The 20,030-nt window shown below is 43.0% G+C and overlaps 1 protein-coding gene across 1 annotated transcript in view; it reads right to left on the bottom strand.

The window, feature by feature from the left end:
• Positions 1 to 20,030, bottom strand: part of UNC13C (unc-13 homolog C) — a 382,852-nt gene that overhangs the window by 2,073 nt on the left and 360,749 nt on the right. The window contains exons 30-31 of the mRNA XM_039492380.1: positions 12,065 to 12,157; positions 10,417 to 10,576 (exon numbers count right to left, since the gene is read on the bottom strand). Coding sequence (XP_039348314.1) covers positions 10,417 to 10,576; positions 12,065 to 12,157 — 253 coding nt within the window. The remainder of the gene's footprint in view (positions 1 to 10,416; positions 10,577 to 12,064; positions 12,158 to 20,030) is intronic.

Raw genomic sequence — 20,030 nt, 5'->3', positions numbered from 1 at the left:
AATGTATGGGTGCCAGCTGTTTTCCAGGGGTAAAGAATTGACTAGCAATATTTATCAGTTGCATCCAAAAAACATGTAAGCCTGATGATGATCTACCTAGGACACCTTTTCAACACAACATAAACACCTGTGATGACCTTTTTCAATCAGAAAATGAAAAATGTTTCTTTAGTCTGAGTCACGTATTCATTTATAAAAAATTTACCCACATTTAATACCCACGATTTACTATTCTTGTTATATTATACAATAGCACAATGTTTCCTTTCTAGGAGCCAAGTTCTGGTCCCTTCCCTTCCACCCCAATAAATGGGTGATGGACAGAGCAGTGGGAATCAGGGAGATTGGAATGTGTCACAAGCCGTGGAGCAGTTTTGGAGCCATTAGATGTTCCCTCACTATGCCCTTAAACCTTCCTGTGTACTAGGATCAGGGAGACTCCATAATGTTCTATGGTGACCAGCAGATCTATCCTCTGTGTAGCTCTCTGCGTTCTGGTCCCCACCCTGAACATAGGAACTGCCTTGGCTTTGCTTCAAGGCCTTCCATGTCCCCCTATCTGACTGAGGGATTTTGTCTTACAATACTTTTTTGCTATACTGTTAATCCCAACGGTGAGGTACAGCCTCTGAATAGAACAGCTTTCTAACAAAAAATGTTTAGCTTCCAAGAACAGCATCATACCCTCAGAACACATAGTTACTGTACTAACTAACCACCTTTTTATTTTAATGGTTGGTATTATAATGGCTTTCATTTTAATTTTAACTACTGTAGATCTGAGATGAATGCTGAATGGAAGCAATTGTCAGAGATGGATTATAGCTTAGATATTACAGGCAGTGCCTAGGGCCAGAGTGTCCAGTATTTACGTCAGAATCTCAGATTTCATTTAAAATAGTGAGTTTCTATTTCTTGTGGCCACAAAGACAAGTATGAGAATGTGACCCGAGTGTGACAATACTGCGACGTCTGCAGACAGTCTGAAACAATAGCTCTGAAAGGGATGAACTGTGTCCCATGTCTCTCTATGGAGGGCTAGCTCTACAACCTACAGCCCAGGAGTCTTGCCAACACAACCTCAGCAGAAGAGTTTTTGTGTGTGGCTGACACTACCCACCCTAACAGATCCACCGTAGCTGCTGGGTTGAGTACTGGGAGCTCCTTCCTAGCACTCATGCCTCTCAAAGGAGAGTGAGTCCCCCACTGCTGCTCTTTGTATGGGGATGGGAGAGAAGTGACCCCAACTAGCCATCCTTGCCTCTCTAGGAAGAGAGAGACACCACAGCACTGGCACTCTGAATAGGTGTGGGCCCATATTGGTGAGTGGGGCTATGGGGGAGGGCTCTGAATTGCCTTAATCCAGCCCTGATGGTTGTTTTAGGTTTCCACAAGTGTGACAAACCCAGCTGGGGGATCAGGTGGCCAATGTTTGCTTGGGACGAACCAGAAAACTCTCACTAAACCCTCGCAAAACGAGCTGGTTTTGTAATCATTGGTCCCACTTCCCCAAACCCAGAACAGGCATTTTCCCTATTAGCATGGTGTGCGCTTGGGGACATCTGTCAAAAAAAATGTTTCCTTACCGATTGCTGCTGAATTTGTGTGTGGACAGGCATCCTGCTCTCCTGAAAATGTGTCCCATAGACACATGCTGGGGCAGTGGGCCTATTGACTGGTCCCTCAAAGAAACAGGAGGGGTGGGATGGACTAACTCCCATCTTTGAAAGAAGGGGAGAGGCCAGCTGATTGTACCGCTATAGACAGTAGGAGAGCATGTCACTAGGCCTCAGATGTCAACATAAAAAAAGAAGGGATCCTAGGGTCTGCTGCTGAAGGAGTGAGGGAGCCCCCTGCTTGCTTAGAGTTGAGGGGATTCCTAGACCAGCCTGGGTCTGATCAAAGTCTTCTATGAGTTTCAACTTTGGAGAGTTGCAGCGCTGGTGGTGGCTTTACAGCGCTGCAACTCACTCACCGTCCACACTTGCAAGGCACAGACAGCGCTGTATCTCCCTGGCTACAGTGCTGGCTGTACTCCACCTCTGCCTGGGGAATAACCAGGGCCGTCCAGAGGATTCCGGGGGCCCGGGGTCTTCGGCGGCGGGGGGCCCTTCCGGGACCCGCCGCCGAAGTGCCCCGAAGACCCGCGGCAGGAGCCCCCCACCGCCGAATTACCGCCGAAGCAGGACCCGCCGCCGACGTGCAGCCCGGTCTTCAGCGGTAATTCGCGGCGGGGGCCCCCGCCACGGTCTTGGGCACTTCGCGCGGGTCCCGAACGGAAGGGCCCCCGCCGATTACCGCCAAAGACCGGGCTGCACGTTGGCGGCGGGTCCCGCTTCGGCGGTAATTCGCCAGTGGGGGGGTCCTTCCGCCCTGGAGCAGAAGGACCCCCCTGCCGGCGAAGACCGGGAGCGAAGAAGCTCCTGCACCCTCTTGCCCCACCCCCTCTGGGCAGCCCTGACCCTATCCACCCCAGAACACCCACAATCCAACCTCCCATTCCCTGCCCCTCCCCCAACCTCTGCCCTGACTGTCTCCAGGGCTCCCTGCCCTTTAGCCAACCGCCCCCGGCCCCAGCCTCTTACCCCCGGCTCCCTCCTCACGCGCAGCCTCAGCGCCTCGGCTGAACAGCCGCAGCATGTCTCCGGCGGGGCCTGAGCTCCGTCCGGCTCAGAGCCGCGTGGTGAGGGGGTGGGGCTGGGAGCTCCGGGCCCAGCGGAGGGAGCAGAGCTCAGGCCGGAGCTCCCAGCCCCGCCCCCTCCCCACGCGGCGTGGGGCGGGGCTCAGGGGCCCCGGCTGAGACACGCCGCTTCATGTGCTAAGGCTCCAGGAGAGGGGCGGAGGCGGGAGCCTCCGCTGTTCTCTTGGGGGCCCCTGCGGAGCCCGGGGCCCGGGGCAAATTGCCCCTTTTGCCCCCCTCTCTGGGCGGCCCTGGGAATAACGACTGCAGCGCTGGTGCTGCAGTGCTGGAGTGCCAGTGTAAACAGTGATTAATCTTACTACGCTGTAACTGACCTCCAGAATTTTCCCATAATGCTTTTAACTAAAGAACTCTCTTTGTTTTGTTATGATGCCTCTCTTTGTTTTGTTGTGAACTTGGGGCTCCCGGAGCTGCTTATCTAAAAAACAAACACAGCTACTGTTTGCTGTGAATGAGGCAGCAGGGGGATGAATGTCCACAGCTAGTGTTTGCTTGAGGAGAGAAACAGCACGGCGGGGGTGGGGGGGGGAGGGAGTCCGTTGGAGCAGCTGCTTATCTGGTCTGAAAGCTATTTGCACTTAAGAGTGAATGAGAGGTGGGGGAAGTGGTCGGAATTTGCAAGGCAGGGAGCTGACACAGTGTCGGCTCCAAAAATCCACTCTCTCTCTCCCGCCCACGCTCCCTGTCACACTCCACCCCACTCCCCTCTTTTGAAAAGCACGTTGCAGCCGCTTGAACGCTGGAATAGCTGCCCATAATGCATCACTCCCAACACCGCTGCAAATGTGGCCACACTGCAGCGCTTTCATTACACAGCTGTACGAAGACAGCTTTAACTCCCAGCGCTGCACACCTGCAAGTGTAGCCAAGCCCTCAGTGTCAGTTAAGCCTGGTTTCAGGTCTCAATCTGAAAGGTTCACAGCAGACCTAAGATTATGTACTGTTAGATCATAATTTCCAGTTAAGTGGCTGTATATTTTGTTTCCACTATGTAAAAAACAAAACAAAACAAAATGGGCGGGGGGGGGGGGGGAAGGAGGGGCATTTAGCTTGGGAAAGAAATGGCTAAAATATGATCTACTGCTGTCATCATGATGATGATTTATTTTTAAGCAGCTTTTCTTTCTGCAGCCTCGATTTGGTTGTCAGGCTTCCATTATGATTTAGCTACTGTGACTGCAGCAGGTACTTTTCCCAGATAATGAAAGAGAAATTGGTAGGCTTGTAATTCTCACTAAATTTATAACAACAATGCATCTCTAGCACCTTTCATCCAAGGAACTCGAGGTGTTTTACAAGCACTCCTTAAGTTCCACAAAAGGCCCTTCAGCGTGTTAAGGGTGAAATTCATGCTAATGTAGGGGGCCAAACAAAGCCCTGTGCACCACTTAAGAACTGCGTTAAAGAGTGTGCAGCACCTGCAATGGGGTTAATGTCACTCCAAGTGCTGGTGGCTAGTTGCAGTTAAATATAAATATACTTACGTTATGGTTGGGCCAAACCAACTGGAGAAACCTGCCAGTTACGACATTGCACTGGCAAGAACAATAATATGCATTGCTACCATTCCTATAATACTGTCTTGGATGCTTTTACTGCAGGAAAGCATATCATTAGTATTCACCGTGCAGCACACAGTAATCCCCTTGTAGGATAGACAGAGCTGCAAGGCTCCAGGACTGTATACATGTGGTGCTTTGTTTCATGAAACTCATTGCATATTTTGAGTTATAGCTGCAAGATTTCACTCATTCTGAGGCACATAAAACAAGTATACAGGGCTGGTTATCACTTAGAGGAAGATTTACATGATTTCCCTTTGATTTAAAAATGAAACAGCGTGCCAGGCAGTCTAGAAACCTCTTGACTCTAATGATATGCTGCTATGCTGTAATCCAAATAGAACATAGGCTTTAATCACTCAAGAAACCTGTATTATTCTAACAGTCTAGCATTAAAAAAGATTTAGAAAGAAGGCATAGCTTGAAAATGTCTTTCAGCTCCATAAAAAAATAAATAAAATCCAGCTACCCACCTCTGGAATAAGTTATTTGGTAAATAAATTTGTGGCATGAAACAGATTGGGGATACTTCTTAACATTGATTTCTGCTTTGCCATTATTTTATTATGAATGGTAGCAGAAGAGATTAACTACAGGTTGAGCTATTCCATGTTGAAGTCAATAAAAAGGCTCAGTTGGACTTCAGAAGGCATTGGATCAGGCCTATGTTAGATTGGTGAATAGTTCGAAGGTTTTGCATGAATAGATTTTTACTACCAAAAAATTATTGTAGATCCTTTCAATTTCTTTCATGCTTAAACTTAACCTGCTGATTGCTCCTGGATGTAGGAGACAGAGATGTGGAAAACGTAGGCCCCTGTACTGCTCAGTATCCTGAACCTGACAGATCCATTTGTTACACTGCTGTTATTAAAGCAAAAGGCTTGTGAAGCATGCGATTAAAAAGTAGCCTAAACTCACATTCTCTAATGTTACTGCCAGTGCTCCCTCTAATAGTGATGATTTCCTCTTACTCATTATGTAACTAATCTTACAAAGTAAAGACAGATCCAGTGAAGATAGGTACTTGAGGATGGATGGGTGTCTACCAATTTGGAGATTAAGCTATTTATAAAGAATGAAAAACACTAAATATATTGACTATTTGATGCTCACCCAGTCTGGTGCTAATTGTATTTAGTTGTTCCCATCTTACCCAGCTTTAGATCCTTAAGATCGTCCTCCTGCATTACGTGATTCTCAGTGTCTATCTTTGTTTCAACTACTGTGCTTTTAAAAATCAAATTTTAGGAAGATAATTGTTGGCAATTGCCATTAAACATGTTTCAGTCTTCTAAAGGGATGCCTGTACTTCATGTGTCCCCATAACCCTGGAGTTGTAGGAAAAGGGAACAGATATAGCCAGAAAATTAGGATGTTTGTTCACCAATGCGAGAAGCTTAGGTAAAAAAAAGAGAGACTGAGAAGGTAAAGGTGGGGAGTAGCACTGTATATCAATAATGAGGTAAAATGTAATGAGAAACTAGCGCTGCAAATGACAATAGATTGGGAAACAAATGCTAGTAATAATAATAGGGCTCAGCTTTTTCCTAGTGTGATAGCTAAATGATTTCTCATCAAAATTATAGGCCTGTTAGTCTAACATCTGTAGTATGCAAAGTCATGGAAAAATCTTAAAGAGAGAATGGTTTTCGAGCAGGAGGGCCGATGGCAACTGGAGATTATTACAGATTGATTACGAAAAGGTAGATCGTGCAAAACCATCTCCTTCTTTCTTTGAGTAGAGATTTTTTTTTAGAGGGGAAATGGGTGTGGATCTCATATATCTGATTTGGATGATTTGGATGACCTTGTATTAGGGTAACAGGATGAAATTCAAGTGAGAAGTGTAGAAGTGTGCATTTAGGATGTCTAACAAGAACTTAGAAAGTTATCAGAGACCTCATTTGGAGTATTGTGTGCAGTTTTGGTCTCCATTTTAAGAAGGATGATTCAAACTAGAACAGGTACAAAGAAGGCCACTAGAATGATCCGAAAAAGAAGGATGAGAGGAGATATGATTACACTCTTTAAATATATCAGAGATAATAAATACCAGGAAGGAGAAGAATTTTTTTTCAGCTAGTGCTAATGTGGACACGACGAACGGATATATATATAAACTCTCATTCAATTCAGGCTTGAAATACGACTTTAAGATTAAGCTAGATAAGTTTATGGAGGGATGTGGTGATAGGATAACGGGCTTGCTCAATAGGTCAATGTGCCTGGCTGGGTGTGATGTTTTCTTTCCAGAGGGTTTGGGGAGGAGAGTCTTGCCCGCATGCTCGGGTTCAGCTGACCATATTTGGTGGGGGGAAAGAATTTTTCCTCCAGGGAAGATTGGGGCCCTCTTGCAGGAGGTCAGACTAGATGATCATAATGGTCCCTTCTGATCTTGAATTCTATGATTCTATGATTCTATGATTCTGAATTCATTTCTCTTGTAAACAGACCGCTGCTTTTGTTCACATTTGTCTCTGTGCAAACACATCAAATAAATGAGAAGAATAATTTGTCACAAAGGGACACATTGCATATCCCTCTTTCTAAAATGTGGTTTAACCCGTGAGGACACTTGCCAGTTCTAAGATGTTAACCACCATCAGATTGCTAGGCTATTAAGGGCTGCTTAAGTGGGTTATAGCGGTAGGAGCAGGGAAGGTTGCTGCCCTTGGAGTTGGGGTCAAGTAGGGGTTCTTGCTAACAGTGAATTCTGACTGGCTTTCCTCAGCCTGCCCTCCTAGCTGCTATTTATAAAATGGTCTTTGAGGCCAGAAACCAACACTGCTCAGGCAGTCAGGGCACAGGTATAGTGCCAGACTGCACCAGAACAGCATTCCAGCACTTTTACACCACGTGTTGGAGGTCACGTCGCATAGAGCACGCCATTTTGTATAGCAAAATGGTGTCCTCAGAGTGTGACCTTGCACATCTGCATGAGGTCACACCAGTGGGAGCACTCCAGTAGTGTACAGCCCACTGAGGTCTATGCCACTGAGTTGGGGCAGAGGGAATCACTGGCATAGAGCCTCAAGCAGCTTCATGGTCAGATGTAAGGCTGATGGTCAGGAGAAGCCAAGAAAGTGAAACTCCCAGTGTGTGGAGGCAGAGTGTGGTCTTTTAGTGCTTGGGAAATGGGCAGGCTCTAAGAGGTCTTAATCTAGAAAAAGGAGGATGATGTAGAGAGCAGGTAAAAGGAATTTGGTGTGGGGAATTGCTAAATTTAGATTCCTAAATCAAATATAAAGGTTCTTTGGCTTCTGGGGATTAAGTAAAAGTGGTTATTAATAGCAACTGGTTATCATTGTACATCTTCAGACTTTTACAAACATTTAAGGCCCAGATTTATAGAAATGCATGTACAACTGGCATTAGCAATCGAGGTAACTGCACATGCAAATGACCGATTAGCAGGGCTGCCCAGAGGATTCAGGGGGCCTGGGGCAAAGCAATTTCAGGGGCACCTTCCATTAAAAAAAAGTTGCAATACTATAGAATACTATATTCTCATGGGGGCCTCTGTGGGGCCGGGGCAAATTACCCCACTTGCCTCCCCACCACCCCAGGCAGCCCTGGGAAAAATAAATATTTAAAAGCCTTCTGCGTCTCAGCACAAACCCAGTTTTGAGAGAACTTCTTTTCAAGTCACCTTTACAAGGCATCACTGCTTCTCAGCATCAGCTAGTGCTAAAAGGCACTAAAACTCATTAAAAGGGTTGGACAAATATTTTCCGTCAAAACTTTTTTTGGATCGAAAACGAGAGGTTTTTTTAAAAGTAGAAAAAATCACAGACTATGTCTGCTTTCCTTCAAAATTTGTTGTGTTTTTTTTTTAATTGAAAAGCTGAAATTAGTCTGCCAAAACCTGAACATGGATTGGGGTTTCAGAAGTGTGTGGGCAAATATTTGCTGCTTGCTGTGTTTGATTGTTTAAAGAAACCACAAAAAAAAATCCAGAACTTTTGAAACACCTCAGCTTGTGACTAAATGCCTGAGCCCATCCAGTCAGAGATTTTTCCAGGTTTCTGATACTCTGCTGGCTTCCTTGACTCATATCTGTGTCCATAACTTTAGGTTCATTTAGGTTAGAACATAGGAACGGCCATATAGGGTCAGACCAAAGGTCCATCCAGCCCAGTATCCTGTCTACTGACAGTGGCCAGTGCCAAGTGCCCCAGAGGGAGTGAACCCAACAGGTAATGATCAAGTCATCTCTCTCCTGCCATCCATCTCCACCCTCTGACAAACAGAGGCTAGGGACACCATTCCTTACCTATCCTGGCTAATAGCTATTAATGGACTTAACCTCCATGAATTTATCTGTTTCCTAGAGACTGGCTCCATGGGGTCCCTCACAAACTGGAGACAGTTACTGTGGGTTTGTCTTTAGTATAGTTTATGTACATACTCCATGAACTGAGCATTTAAGCTTGTTCCAGAATCTGAGATGGGCCTATGTTGTGAAAACTGAAATGCTCAAAATAGCACAAGCATGTGAATGGACACAGGGTGCTAAAATTAAATTAACCCAGGGGTTCTCAAACTGGGGGTCAGGACCCCTCAGGGGGTCACAAGGTTATTACTGGGGGTCGCGAGCTGTCAGCCTCCACCTCAAACCCTGCTTTGCCTCCAACATTTATAACAGTGTTAAATATATAAAAAAGTGTTTTTAATTTATAAGGAGGGGGGTCACAATCAGAGGTTTGCTATGTGAAAGGGGTCACTAGTACAAAAGTTTGAGAGCCACTGAATTAACTCCTCTGGAGCCTCGGGGAATGCAGGGATGGGGGGGTCTCCCTTGGTAGGGTTGGGAAGGAGGTAGGTGGTGTAGAATATTGTTCTTCTCATGTGATCCCTCCCCCATGACTCTCTTGGCTCTATCACTGTTAATCTAAAGTGGCTAATTTTAAATGAAGCTACCCTCCCCTGACATGAATCTCCCTCTGGCACTGAAATTAAATGTAGACTATAATTTGGCATTTGAGAAGTGAAAGGGATGGTAGCCCTAAGGCAAAAGATAACAGCTTGGCTCTTTGTGTTAAATAGCTGTCTGCAAGCTTCAAACTGCTGAATGAGCTTTAGGGTAGGGAAGGCTGTGCCTCCCCCACTTCCTGTCCCCCTCAGAATCCCTGACCCATCCTGCTCCTTGTCCCAAGACCCCCCCAACCACCCCCCTGGGACCCCACCCCCCACGAATCCCCCCTGCTCCCTGTCCCCTGACTGCCCCAACCCCAATTCACCACCTCTGCCGAGTCCTGACAGACCCCCGGAATACCCACGATCCAACCTCCCATTCCCTGTCCCCTGACCGCCTCCCCTGAACCTCTGCCCCCGCCCTGTCCCCGGGACTCCCTGCCCCTTATCCAACCCCCCTGGTCCCCTTACCATACCGCTTACCCCCGCCTCCCCCCTCTCCCAGAGCCTCAGCACACCACGTCCAGGAGCGGCCCTGGACAATGCTGCAGTGGCGTGGCTCCATGTGACCTGAGCTCCTGCCACTCGGCCCGGAGCCCTGCCCCCTTACCACACAGCTCTGAGCGGGAGGAGCTCAGGCCCCATCCCCTTACCACATGGCTCTGAGCAGGAGGAGCTCAGGCCCTGCCTGAGCCCCATCGTTTTAGCTCTGACCAGGGCTGCTCCTGGATGTGGCGCGCTGAGGTGCTGGGGGATGGGGGAAGGCAGAGGCTGGGGGGGGGGAGCCTCCGACATTCTTGTGGGGGCCCCTGCGGGACCTGGGGCAAATTGCCCCACTTGCCTCCCCCCCCCTCCGGGCGGCCCTGCCGATTAAGTATCTAACTTCTCATCTGTGTGTGCAAATGCATGTGCATTTCTAACTAATAATCCCCACAATTCCCAGAATGTTCTTAATTCCAAGTACACGTGTCTTCCATGTTTCAGAAACTGGAATTTCAAAAAGAAGTGTTACAGGCCCAAAACACAAAGATTAAAATTCATCCCTGCATAAGACAAGGCTATACTTTCGAACAAGCTATATACTGAAAGAACCTTAGTTTTGAAATCGTGTCTATACTTATGGTCTGTGAAATATACAGTCTTAGACTGTAGCATTTTCAGTTCTCACAGCTTTAGCTGCAAAATTAATTGTAACAATTTATATAAAATGGACAGCTAAAAGAAAAAAAGACTTACAACTGGAATGTTTCATTGTATTTTGGTGACCAGGTGTTGCTCTTTGTCTTGGTTCCATGTTTTCTCTTCTTGTCACTCAGGTTAGGACCCAATATGCAGACTTCCACAAACGGCCGGAACATAGCTGTTGTTTGCCAGTTTAGGTTATTAATTGCTACAACTAAAGAGAATAAGAGGAATTAGATATGCATTTAGAATGCAAAATATTAGTAAATATTCTTGCTTAAATACGTCGTAAGGCTTAGTGTAGCCAGAGAGGTCACAGAAGGACGACCTGAAATCTTCCTGGTAGATAACCTACACTCTACAAACCAGCAATTGCTTTGTTTGCTCCCCACTGAATTAGGAGTATTAATAATATCAGTTACAATTCCGGCAGTCTGCAATTTCACAAATAATTTACATTCTCACCTGGTTTGGTCTGCCAGATTCACTGTAGCTTAAAAAAAAATCAGCAGATATGAATCTAAACATAACTGGTTTTCTGTGGACTTTAGCTTCACCAATACAATGTTGGACAGTATTTATTACAAGTTGGTTATTTTAAGTCTTGGTGCAATTATTCAACATCTAACTCTGCCGCAGCATTTTAAAAACTAAATTACATGCCTGAAGTATAAGAGGTGTTATCTGGAACATACCAACTTATATGTTGGTTGGGTGGAACTGTTTATTGAATTTCAACTGTGTAGCACGCTAGCAAGTACACACTGAAGCCATGCTGCATACTGACCTCTGCAGACACAACTCCCAATGTCATCAATAGGGGCAGAGTATGGCCCTGAGAACTTGCTATTATTTTTGTCGGGAAAGAAGTACATTAATACCTACAATTTGCTGTTTTGTGATTAGAACTTTTTACTTCAGGTTTCTTTTCTAGAGTCTAAGACTGGAAGAGCTCAGTGGTTTGAGCATTGGCCTGCTAAACCCAGGGCTGTGAGTTCAATCCTTGAGGGGGTCACTTAGGGATCTGGGGCAAAAATTGGTCCTGCTAGTGAAGGCAGGGGGCTGGACTCAATGACCTTTTAAGGTCCCTTCCAGATTGGTATAGCTCTTATTATTATTATGAGCTAGTCTGACCTCCAGCATAACACAGCATAACATAGAACTTTCTCGAAATGATTCCTGTTTGAATTAGAGTATGCCCTTAAGAAAAACATCCAATCTTGATTTTAAAATTGTCATTGATGGAGAATCCACCACAACCCTTGGTAAATTGTCCCAGTGGTTAATTACCCTCACTGTTAGACAAATTCAGGATGGAAGTATGCTGTCCATTTTTATCTTCAACTTCCAGCCATTGGATCTCATTAGACTTTTGTAAGAGCCCATCATCCAATATTTGTTCCCATTATCAAATATTTGTTCCCTATGTAGGTACTTATAAACTGTGATCAACTCAATTCTTAACCTTCTCTTTGTTAAGCTAAATAAATCGAGCTCCTTGAATCTGATCACCATAAGGTACATTTTCCAATCTTTTAATCATTCTCATGGCTCTTCTCTGAACCCTCTCCAATTTATTGACATCCTTCTTGAACTGTGGACACAAGACCAGGAAACAGTATTCCAGTAGCGGTTGCATCAGTGCCAAATATGGAGGTAAAATAACCTCCCTACTACTTGAGAGTCCCTATTTGAAACTTACCTTTTACAGTGACTCTATGTTCTCCAGTTCCAGGATGTGTAAAGACATCCACCTGTACAGAAATCTCACCTACTGCATTACTGGTAGAATGACCTGCAGAAGTAAATAGTAGTTTAATACTGCTGACTCCTCAACAGCTCAGGTGAAAATAGGCAGTACCAGTATGTTACAACAAGATGCAGGTGAACAAATAACTTTATATTAATGTAAGATGAATAGTATGTTTTCATATTTTCTTTTCTTAACCATCTGGAATATATTCAATGTCTGGATAAGGTGAGGTGATAGCTTTATAAGTGATTTTACAACAGTTGCATCTTGTGACCACAAACATCTGCTTCCTGTGTGTATTCTCAGTAGGACTGGGAGAACCTGTCATTAGGAATCTTAAATTCAGCCTGCGATTGAAAAAGTTGGTGCCAACATGAAACTTGGTTGTTTTGCTGAGTTCTGTATGTATACACACATCCAGGTTTTCTTGCATGTATATATTTGCAAAACTGCTCCTGTATTATTTAAGGAGTGCCAGAAAAGTGCATCTTAATATGAAGTCAAATAAAGACAAATGTCTTTGTCTGTGTGCTGGACTGTAACAATACAATCTGCATAGGAAGGTGCACTGTACAGTTGCGCTGTCCCAGGATTACACAAGGGAATGAATTGTGATTTAGGTAGTCACAATGTGATCCTTAGTTAACCCGAGGCAACCATTTAGTACACACAGATTTGGTGAGGTTAAGGGTGCAGAGTCAAGACTCCATCCACTCCTTACTTGACTACCCCAGCTCTGTCCAACCATTCCCCTTCCACTTGCGTGAGCAGGGAAGCAACGGGACCCCAGAAAAGCTGCTCTCCCATTGCCTGCAAGCCACAAATACAAGTAACCCATGCAAGGTTTAAGGGACACTCCTGCTCGGGAGCATTGGGCAAGTCACAATCTTGCCCTAAATTAAATCCCAACCAATGTGTTTACCCTGTTTTTCCTTTCCCATACCCTAAAGTGCTTTTCTAGACTTCATCATCTCAGTGGCTTCCTTGAAATGTGATTCTACAGTGATGCTTATTGGTCAGGTTGGAATAATTCATCGTTACATTCTCTTCACTGGCTCAGCATTGCAAGGACAATTAAATACCCTTATCCCATGGGTTACTGCATCAAAGAACAAGCTTCTTTTCTGACCTATTAAGATGTGGGAACTCACCACTCAATTTACTTGATCGGAAACTTTGAGAACAGAACACTCTATTTGCTAGCTGCTAAGTAAGTTGGGCCACAATGCTGTCAAGAGTTCACTTGTTAAAAATCATAATCAGAAACCACAGATTTTAATTAAAAAAAACCCCACAAATTGTTTTAATGTCTTAATAGACATTAAGCAGTAGAGACATAGCTGCCACTTCTGAATCTCAGGGTGCTCAGACAAATGTTGCTTCTAGATATAGTCCAATATCAACCAGATGGTGTAGACCATTTATGACATGTGTAAATAGGCAATTTGTTACACAGCGGGTTTTAGTAACAAGAAGTTTAGCTTCAGTGGCAGCCATTAGACTTTGCAGTGCAGTTTGATAATTCCACAGAGAAATTTTTACTATCTTAAGTCCCTAATTAAACTACTGACTCATCCAATTCACAATAAATGAAAAGTAAATAATGCAAGTTACTTCATCTTTCATCAATTAGTATTAATAAACGGGTTAAAGTAGTAATAAAATAGTTCAAGAACAAGTGAATATCTAAACTCAAAAAACTGACTAGCCAGTTTCAACAGCTTCCACTACTACTGAGTTTCTCTGACTATCCTATAAAACCAGCCTTTAGCAATAAGAAAGGAAATTGTTATATGCTAGAAGTGATGTATTTCAATCTGATTTTTCCTTCTGAGGGAAACAAAGTATTCTCTAACCCATTCATCACTGTCCAGCCTTTATTTGTTAGCAATGACACTCAATTTCTGCTTCCTGGAATATTAATTTTTAGCTGAACACAAAATTGTATGCAAAATATTCTGTCAAGAAAAATAATGCATTTAAAACACAGCTGTCATGACCACTACTCTTGCAGGACCAGATTCTGCCTGTTTACCTGTTTTGAGTAGTACATGTGTATTCCTCTTGATTTCAGTGAGGCTACTTAAAGACCTTGTCTTAATTATGAAAAAAAGGTTAAAGCCTAACTCAAGTGTGCTTAGGCTTTAACTTGACCTGCTAACTTGTGTGGAAACTAAAAACTGCCGCATCTTGACTAGGATTTCACTTCAAGCAGGCTAACTTGTTAGCTAACTTGCGTTAAGAACATACCTATTTTTCTGTAGTGAAGACAAGGGCACAGAGTAAAGAACTATTCAAAAGGCAGAATCTGACTAAGCATTACTATTGTCTAGTTAGTGAAGTTCTTCAGGTCAGAAGAGCTCTGTGAAGCTCAAAAGCTTGTCTCTTCCACCAACAGAAGTAGGTCCAATTTCCAATTAAAGACATTACCGTACCCACCCATGGCTCTCACATTTGCAGAAATCAGGAATGGTTGGTGAACAAGTCTCCAAAAAAAAAAAAAAAAAGAAAGAAAGAAAAAAGACAGGCTACATTAGCAACAGATATTATTTGCAATGAAACATTTCAAGTCTCTGCTAGACCTGATCCAGGTTTTTGCCTCATATAAGAGACAATGCATGTGACCCTAGATCAAATTGGGACAAAATCTTGTCTCAGTTACAGCAGTGAAACCCTGCACTAGCTCCATTGAATTTAACTCCAGTAAAGTTCTTCATAATTACTTCAGCTAACCTGAGAGCAAAATGTAGCTTACAGTTTCTTACTGCTGTCAACCTAAGCAACATATTCCTATCATGAACTAGAGTACTTTTCCCTACAGAGTTTTATTTCCCCCATTTGTGGCCATTAATATAGTGGAGCCCTTTAAAGGGTGCTGCAAGTTTTGTGTATGCCTAGCACATTACCTATAATATGGTGTGCTGTAGGCATAAGAGAAATCTCATACTATATTTTAAAACATCAAATCATGAAGATTTTTAAACTGAAAACCACTGCAATTAGCACAGCTGCTTTAAGCACAACAAACAGAAGATTCCTTGCTACAATTCATTTTAGACAGCATAAGCTGACTTAATACAAAATGTCGAAATGAAGGTATTTATTTATTTTTCCAGTCTCCAGCACTCTCTCTCATTGAACTGCTGAACAAGTTGGATAGAGATCTTAAGAACATTTAGCATTTGCAAAAGTCAACTATCGTAGCTCTCCAAGAAATATCACAGTTCAGACTAAAGTCTCTGATCTGTGTGTGTGTTTCCTTTCTTACTGCCACCCTCTGAGAGGTCACAATTCAGGAACAGCCTCCACAGTAGGACACTCTTAGCAATTCAGATTAGTCTAGAGGAAGGTGCTTTTACCCTAAGTCATATAATAGATCAGTTCTCCTGACAACAAATAGCCCTGCAGAGCATGATAGCACTTTCCCTTCTTTAACATTGCAATTCATCTCATCAAAAGCCCTATAAACATACTAATGGACTTCATACTGAAAAGACTTATCTACCAGTGGAATCTACCCACACCCCAGAGCTCTGATTTTACATTTTATTTATTGAGATGCAATCAGAACATTAAAAAGCAGTGCTGTTAAAAATGCAGTCACTCTATTGTAAAGCAACAAAAAATTCTCCACAAAACTGGAAAGGGAGAAGGAAAAACTTACGCCCAGTCACAGATGCCAGACTGCTTCATGCACTTGTCCCTTCTCAAAAGCCTGGGTAGAGATCTGCATGTTGGTGCATGCTCTACCTGTCAGCAGATATGAGGGCCACTTATGGAGAATACCGTGCCAAGATCTTCCTCTTTTTTTTAGTAAGGAATCTCCTGCTTTAGGAGTGTCTGCTGATTACATGTAGATTATTGCATCCATTATAGGTCAAAACTATGTGTTGCATTCCACCCTGAACCCAAAAGGCAGCCAGTGGAGATCTCAGAACAGTGGTGTCATGTGTTCTACTTAACAAACAGGCCATCTCATTCTACTCCACTTTGAGTTTGAGTTGAATTAGAGCACACATTGCAATAATCTAATCTTGAGGGGACAGAGGCATAGATCATAGTAATTAGGCCTGCATCTGAAAGAAACAGTTGTGACCTCTTGTCTACATGCAGATTAAAAACTAGGATTTCTGGTTGTTACTGATATATGACCATCTATCAATGACTTGTAGGAATGATGGCTGCACAACAGTCTTTTATAGAGGTTGGCAAGGTGACTCTCTATAAGGGAGTCTCCATCAACAATGGACCCAATTCTTCCCTGCTATCTTTCCCCAGTCAGGAAGGACACGTGTCCAAAGTGCCATGGGAAGGAGGGAAATGCAATGCAGAATTCCCAGCATCTGTAGTGCTTCAGTGAATGTCACTGGCATAAACTCCACCAGAGGAGACTTAGCACACGTACCCTCTGGAAATCACTCTGTATCCATAGAAGCAGAGACTTAAGTCCATATTTCCTTGATTTGTTTTCTGCAAAGTAGAAATTTCAATACAATGGGAGGGACCCTTACCAGCCACTACTGGAAAGCAGCCTGGTTTAACTAGATTGTCCACTACTCAAAACAATATGGCTGGGTGATTGACACTTATTCAGTACTATGAAGGAGGCAAATAAATCTTCTCTGTCTCTTGCATAGCTTTGGTATAAGCTTTTCAATAATCTTTAAGATGGAATGGATCAGACTTTCAACGCTACTTCATCCACCAGCACTCTAGTCATCTTTCCTCTCAGTTCAGTTGTGACAGGTCTTTTACAAATCAAGGAGACCCGTCTTGTCAAATCCAGGGGATAGGATATCTAAGGGCACTTCATTGATAGCTGGATATAAAAGATCATTGCCAGTCCTATAAAAACCTTGATAGAGTTGGGGGAACAAGTATTCATCTTCAGAGCCTTCCAGAATGGGTTCCATTAGGCTCTGGAAGTGGACGCTCAAAACAGATGCCATATTCCAATCTTATATCATAGGAGCTAATGGTGTAACATGGCTAGTTGTCCCACCTCCAGTCACAATCCAAACACTGGATCAAGAAAGTGGCTAGCTGAGTTGAGCCAGCAACAGTTTGGATTAGCCCCATAATCATCTTGGTGGCTATGGAATTCTGAGGTGTCTCAAAAGTCCTCACCAGCTCTGTCTAGATGCTTGTTGCAAAGTAAAACAGAATTATACATCTGTTAAGTGTAAAAGTCGTTTAAGTCACTTTAGTAAGTGCAGACACGTGTGTTAGTGCATTTGTATGGAAAACGGTTCATTGTCCCACCTGAGTTACTTAATGCTGAAAAGCTTAGGTTTGTCACCTCAGGGGAGGTTTGGAAGCTAACTGCTAGGACTGGATGGAAAAACGTTTAGACCAGCAGAAATAAAAGGGACTCAGAGAAAATGAGGTAGCATAAATAACACCTGAATGTCAGACAATTTCATATATTAGAAAATAACTTTTTTCCTTTTCAAAATGGATTATTTCAGTTATGGTAGGGTTATGCTGTCTATAGCAGCTTCTCACTTATCTTCATCTACCTCCTTTTAAAATGTCCCTGATTATTTCCCCCTTTAGAATTATATATTTTATATATGTATGTCACAATGGAATTCAATATTAGAAGAAAATGGAATTTCACTAATCTCCTGTATTTTTATTTTTGCACATGATAAATATACATGTTGTCATGGCTCCCTAGGGGAATACTTCCTGCGCGAAGGCAACTGGGGGAGACTGAACCACAAGGCGCAATTCCAGCTGAACATAAGGAGCAAGTTATACAGTATAGTTACCCTGAGAACTGATGGACCAAGCAAGAGGACACATCCCTGACTGATCAGCACTACTGTGCACAATTCTCTTTTATGTGATAAATAGACACATAGTTTGAACTGTCTGGCTCTCCTTGAAAATATTCCAGACTGTGCAAAACAATAATAAGAGCAACGAGGACAGGTCAGACTGTATATCTCCCACCCATAGAGAGCACTTTGACACAAGTAAATTGACACAGTGGGTTGTTACCATCATAATCTAGAAGCTGTGAAACAGGAGCAGCACGTATAACATGGTGCAATATATTTATTTTTAAGAAGTCCTTTTAATACATAATTTCACTGGAGAGGCTGTCATAGATTAAAAGGAAGGGTTATTAAAGACATTTAGAGAGGACATTACTCAATGGCGCAGAGAGGCGGTTGATCATTTGAAATAGCAGAGGTGGCACATTTCAGAGAGCCATTCCCTTTGTGCTCTGGAAGCCTTGCCAGGCAATCTGAGAAATGGGAACAGTAGAATGGCAGTTTTGGCAATATTATTAAAATCCAAAAAATGGTGTCACTGAAAGCTGGCAATGTCATGGTACAGAAAGTTGGAACCCAAACAAGTTTAAAAACAAAAACACCTTCTCTAGTTCTGAGCATGTGACTTTCAAGTAATTTGGCTTTAATTGTTTTGATTTTTTTAAGATCGTGTTTCAACTGCAATCTACTTGCAGAAGAGTTGTGCGCTACTTCCCAGTCTCAGACATTGGCAAGTATAATAGATATATGCCCCCTTTTGACACTCTTTGCAGTAATGTATAAGTATATTCTATGCCACTCTAATGGACTACAATGTACTACAGGTCCAGTACGTAGAGTAATGATAGGTCTCAAATATTGCCAGGCAGATGCATGTTAAAATTTTCATTTATATGTTTATTTATTTTTAATGACATTGCATTTTTATGGAGGTGTATAATTACAGTTTGCAGCAAAGATTTCCAGATACACAATGGTTACCCTTTAAAACTTGCCAATTTCTATAAACATCTAGGACTCATATTTCTAAAACTCCATGTAGAAAAAATCCCAGTCATCAGTTTCATATACACAACACCCAATCCATGCATGTAAACTGGTATTGTGTATGTATGAAGAGGCATGGACGTGCAAATTGCTAGGGTTTCCAATCATGTCATTTCACACACCTGAGTCTGAAAAATTCCTGCCTAAATAACATTCCCTATTTGAGCATAAATATGGGAAAATTCAGTTCATGCTGCAATTCCTTAGGTAATCATATCTATTTGTCTAAGGCAAAACTCGCAAGCTTTTGAGGGTGATCACAGTATTGCACAATTTATTTATAACAATTTTTTTTACCCTGGAATACATTTTTCAAGACCGATATTGTAGTGGTCAACCTTAGACTGTTGTATCTAAAAAGCAACATAGCAGTATACAGCAATTTTCAGCTACTAATAAAACTCCCCAAACTTCATGGCAGTCAGTGCTGGTGCTTCCTTTTACACCAAGAGAATGTGGCCTGGTCCTCAGCAGTTCAGGGCTTCCGCTCAAAAAGGCATGCCTCTTTTACTAGCTCTATGCCTGGGGCACAGTGTTTCAATACGGTCACGTAACCAGTTGTTAAGACATCACTTCTCATTATGGAATGCAAACTGTGACTACCCTACATTTTGGTGGCCAGTCCTCCCCTTTGAAACTGCTTCGAGCTCATTAGTGGTCATCATATTCTATTGCTGGTAATTCCAAGGAGAAATTCTTAAACCTACATCTCTAGCACCGTGAAGAATGAAAAAGAGTAATAAAGCTTGAAACTGAAAGAGACTGAGGACACTGGTTCCCTTTGAATTGCATAGGAGTCTGACATTTTGGGCTTGGGGGGTGGGAATAATGGAACATTTTTATTGTTCTTCTAGTAGAGACTTATCTTTGCCATTTCCTCTACAGTAATTACAGCCTCAATTAACAGCAGCTGTGATCATCTTAACTTTTGTTTTCTTTTAACTTTTTCATTTTTTACTATTGCTGAATCCCAGAAAAAGGTGATGGGTTAATGATTTGTGTAGATTCTAATCTACATTATTGGTGTGTCTAGACACCACTCTAACCATGTAGATGTGCTGCAACGGCAGACCTACTCTTATAGC

Source organism: Mauremys reevesii, linkage group 10, assembly GCF_016161935.1.
Source record: "Mauremys reevesii isolate NIE-2019 linkage group 10, ASM1616193v1, whole genome shotgun sequence".
Classification (NCBI taxonomy): domain Eukaryota; kingdom Metazoa; phylum Chordata; order Testudines; family Geoemydidae; genus Mauremys; species Mauremys reevesii.
This window is presented reverse-complemented; position numbering and strand designations above follow the sequence as displayed.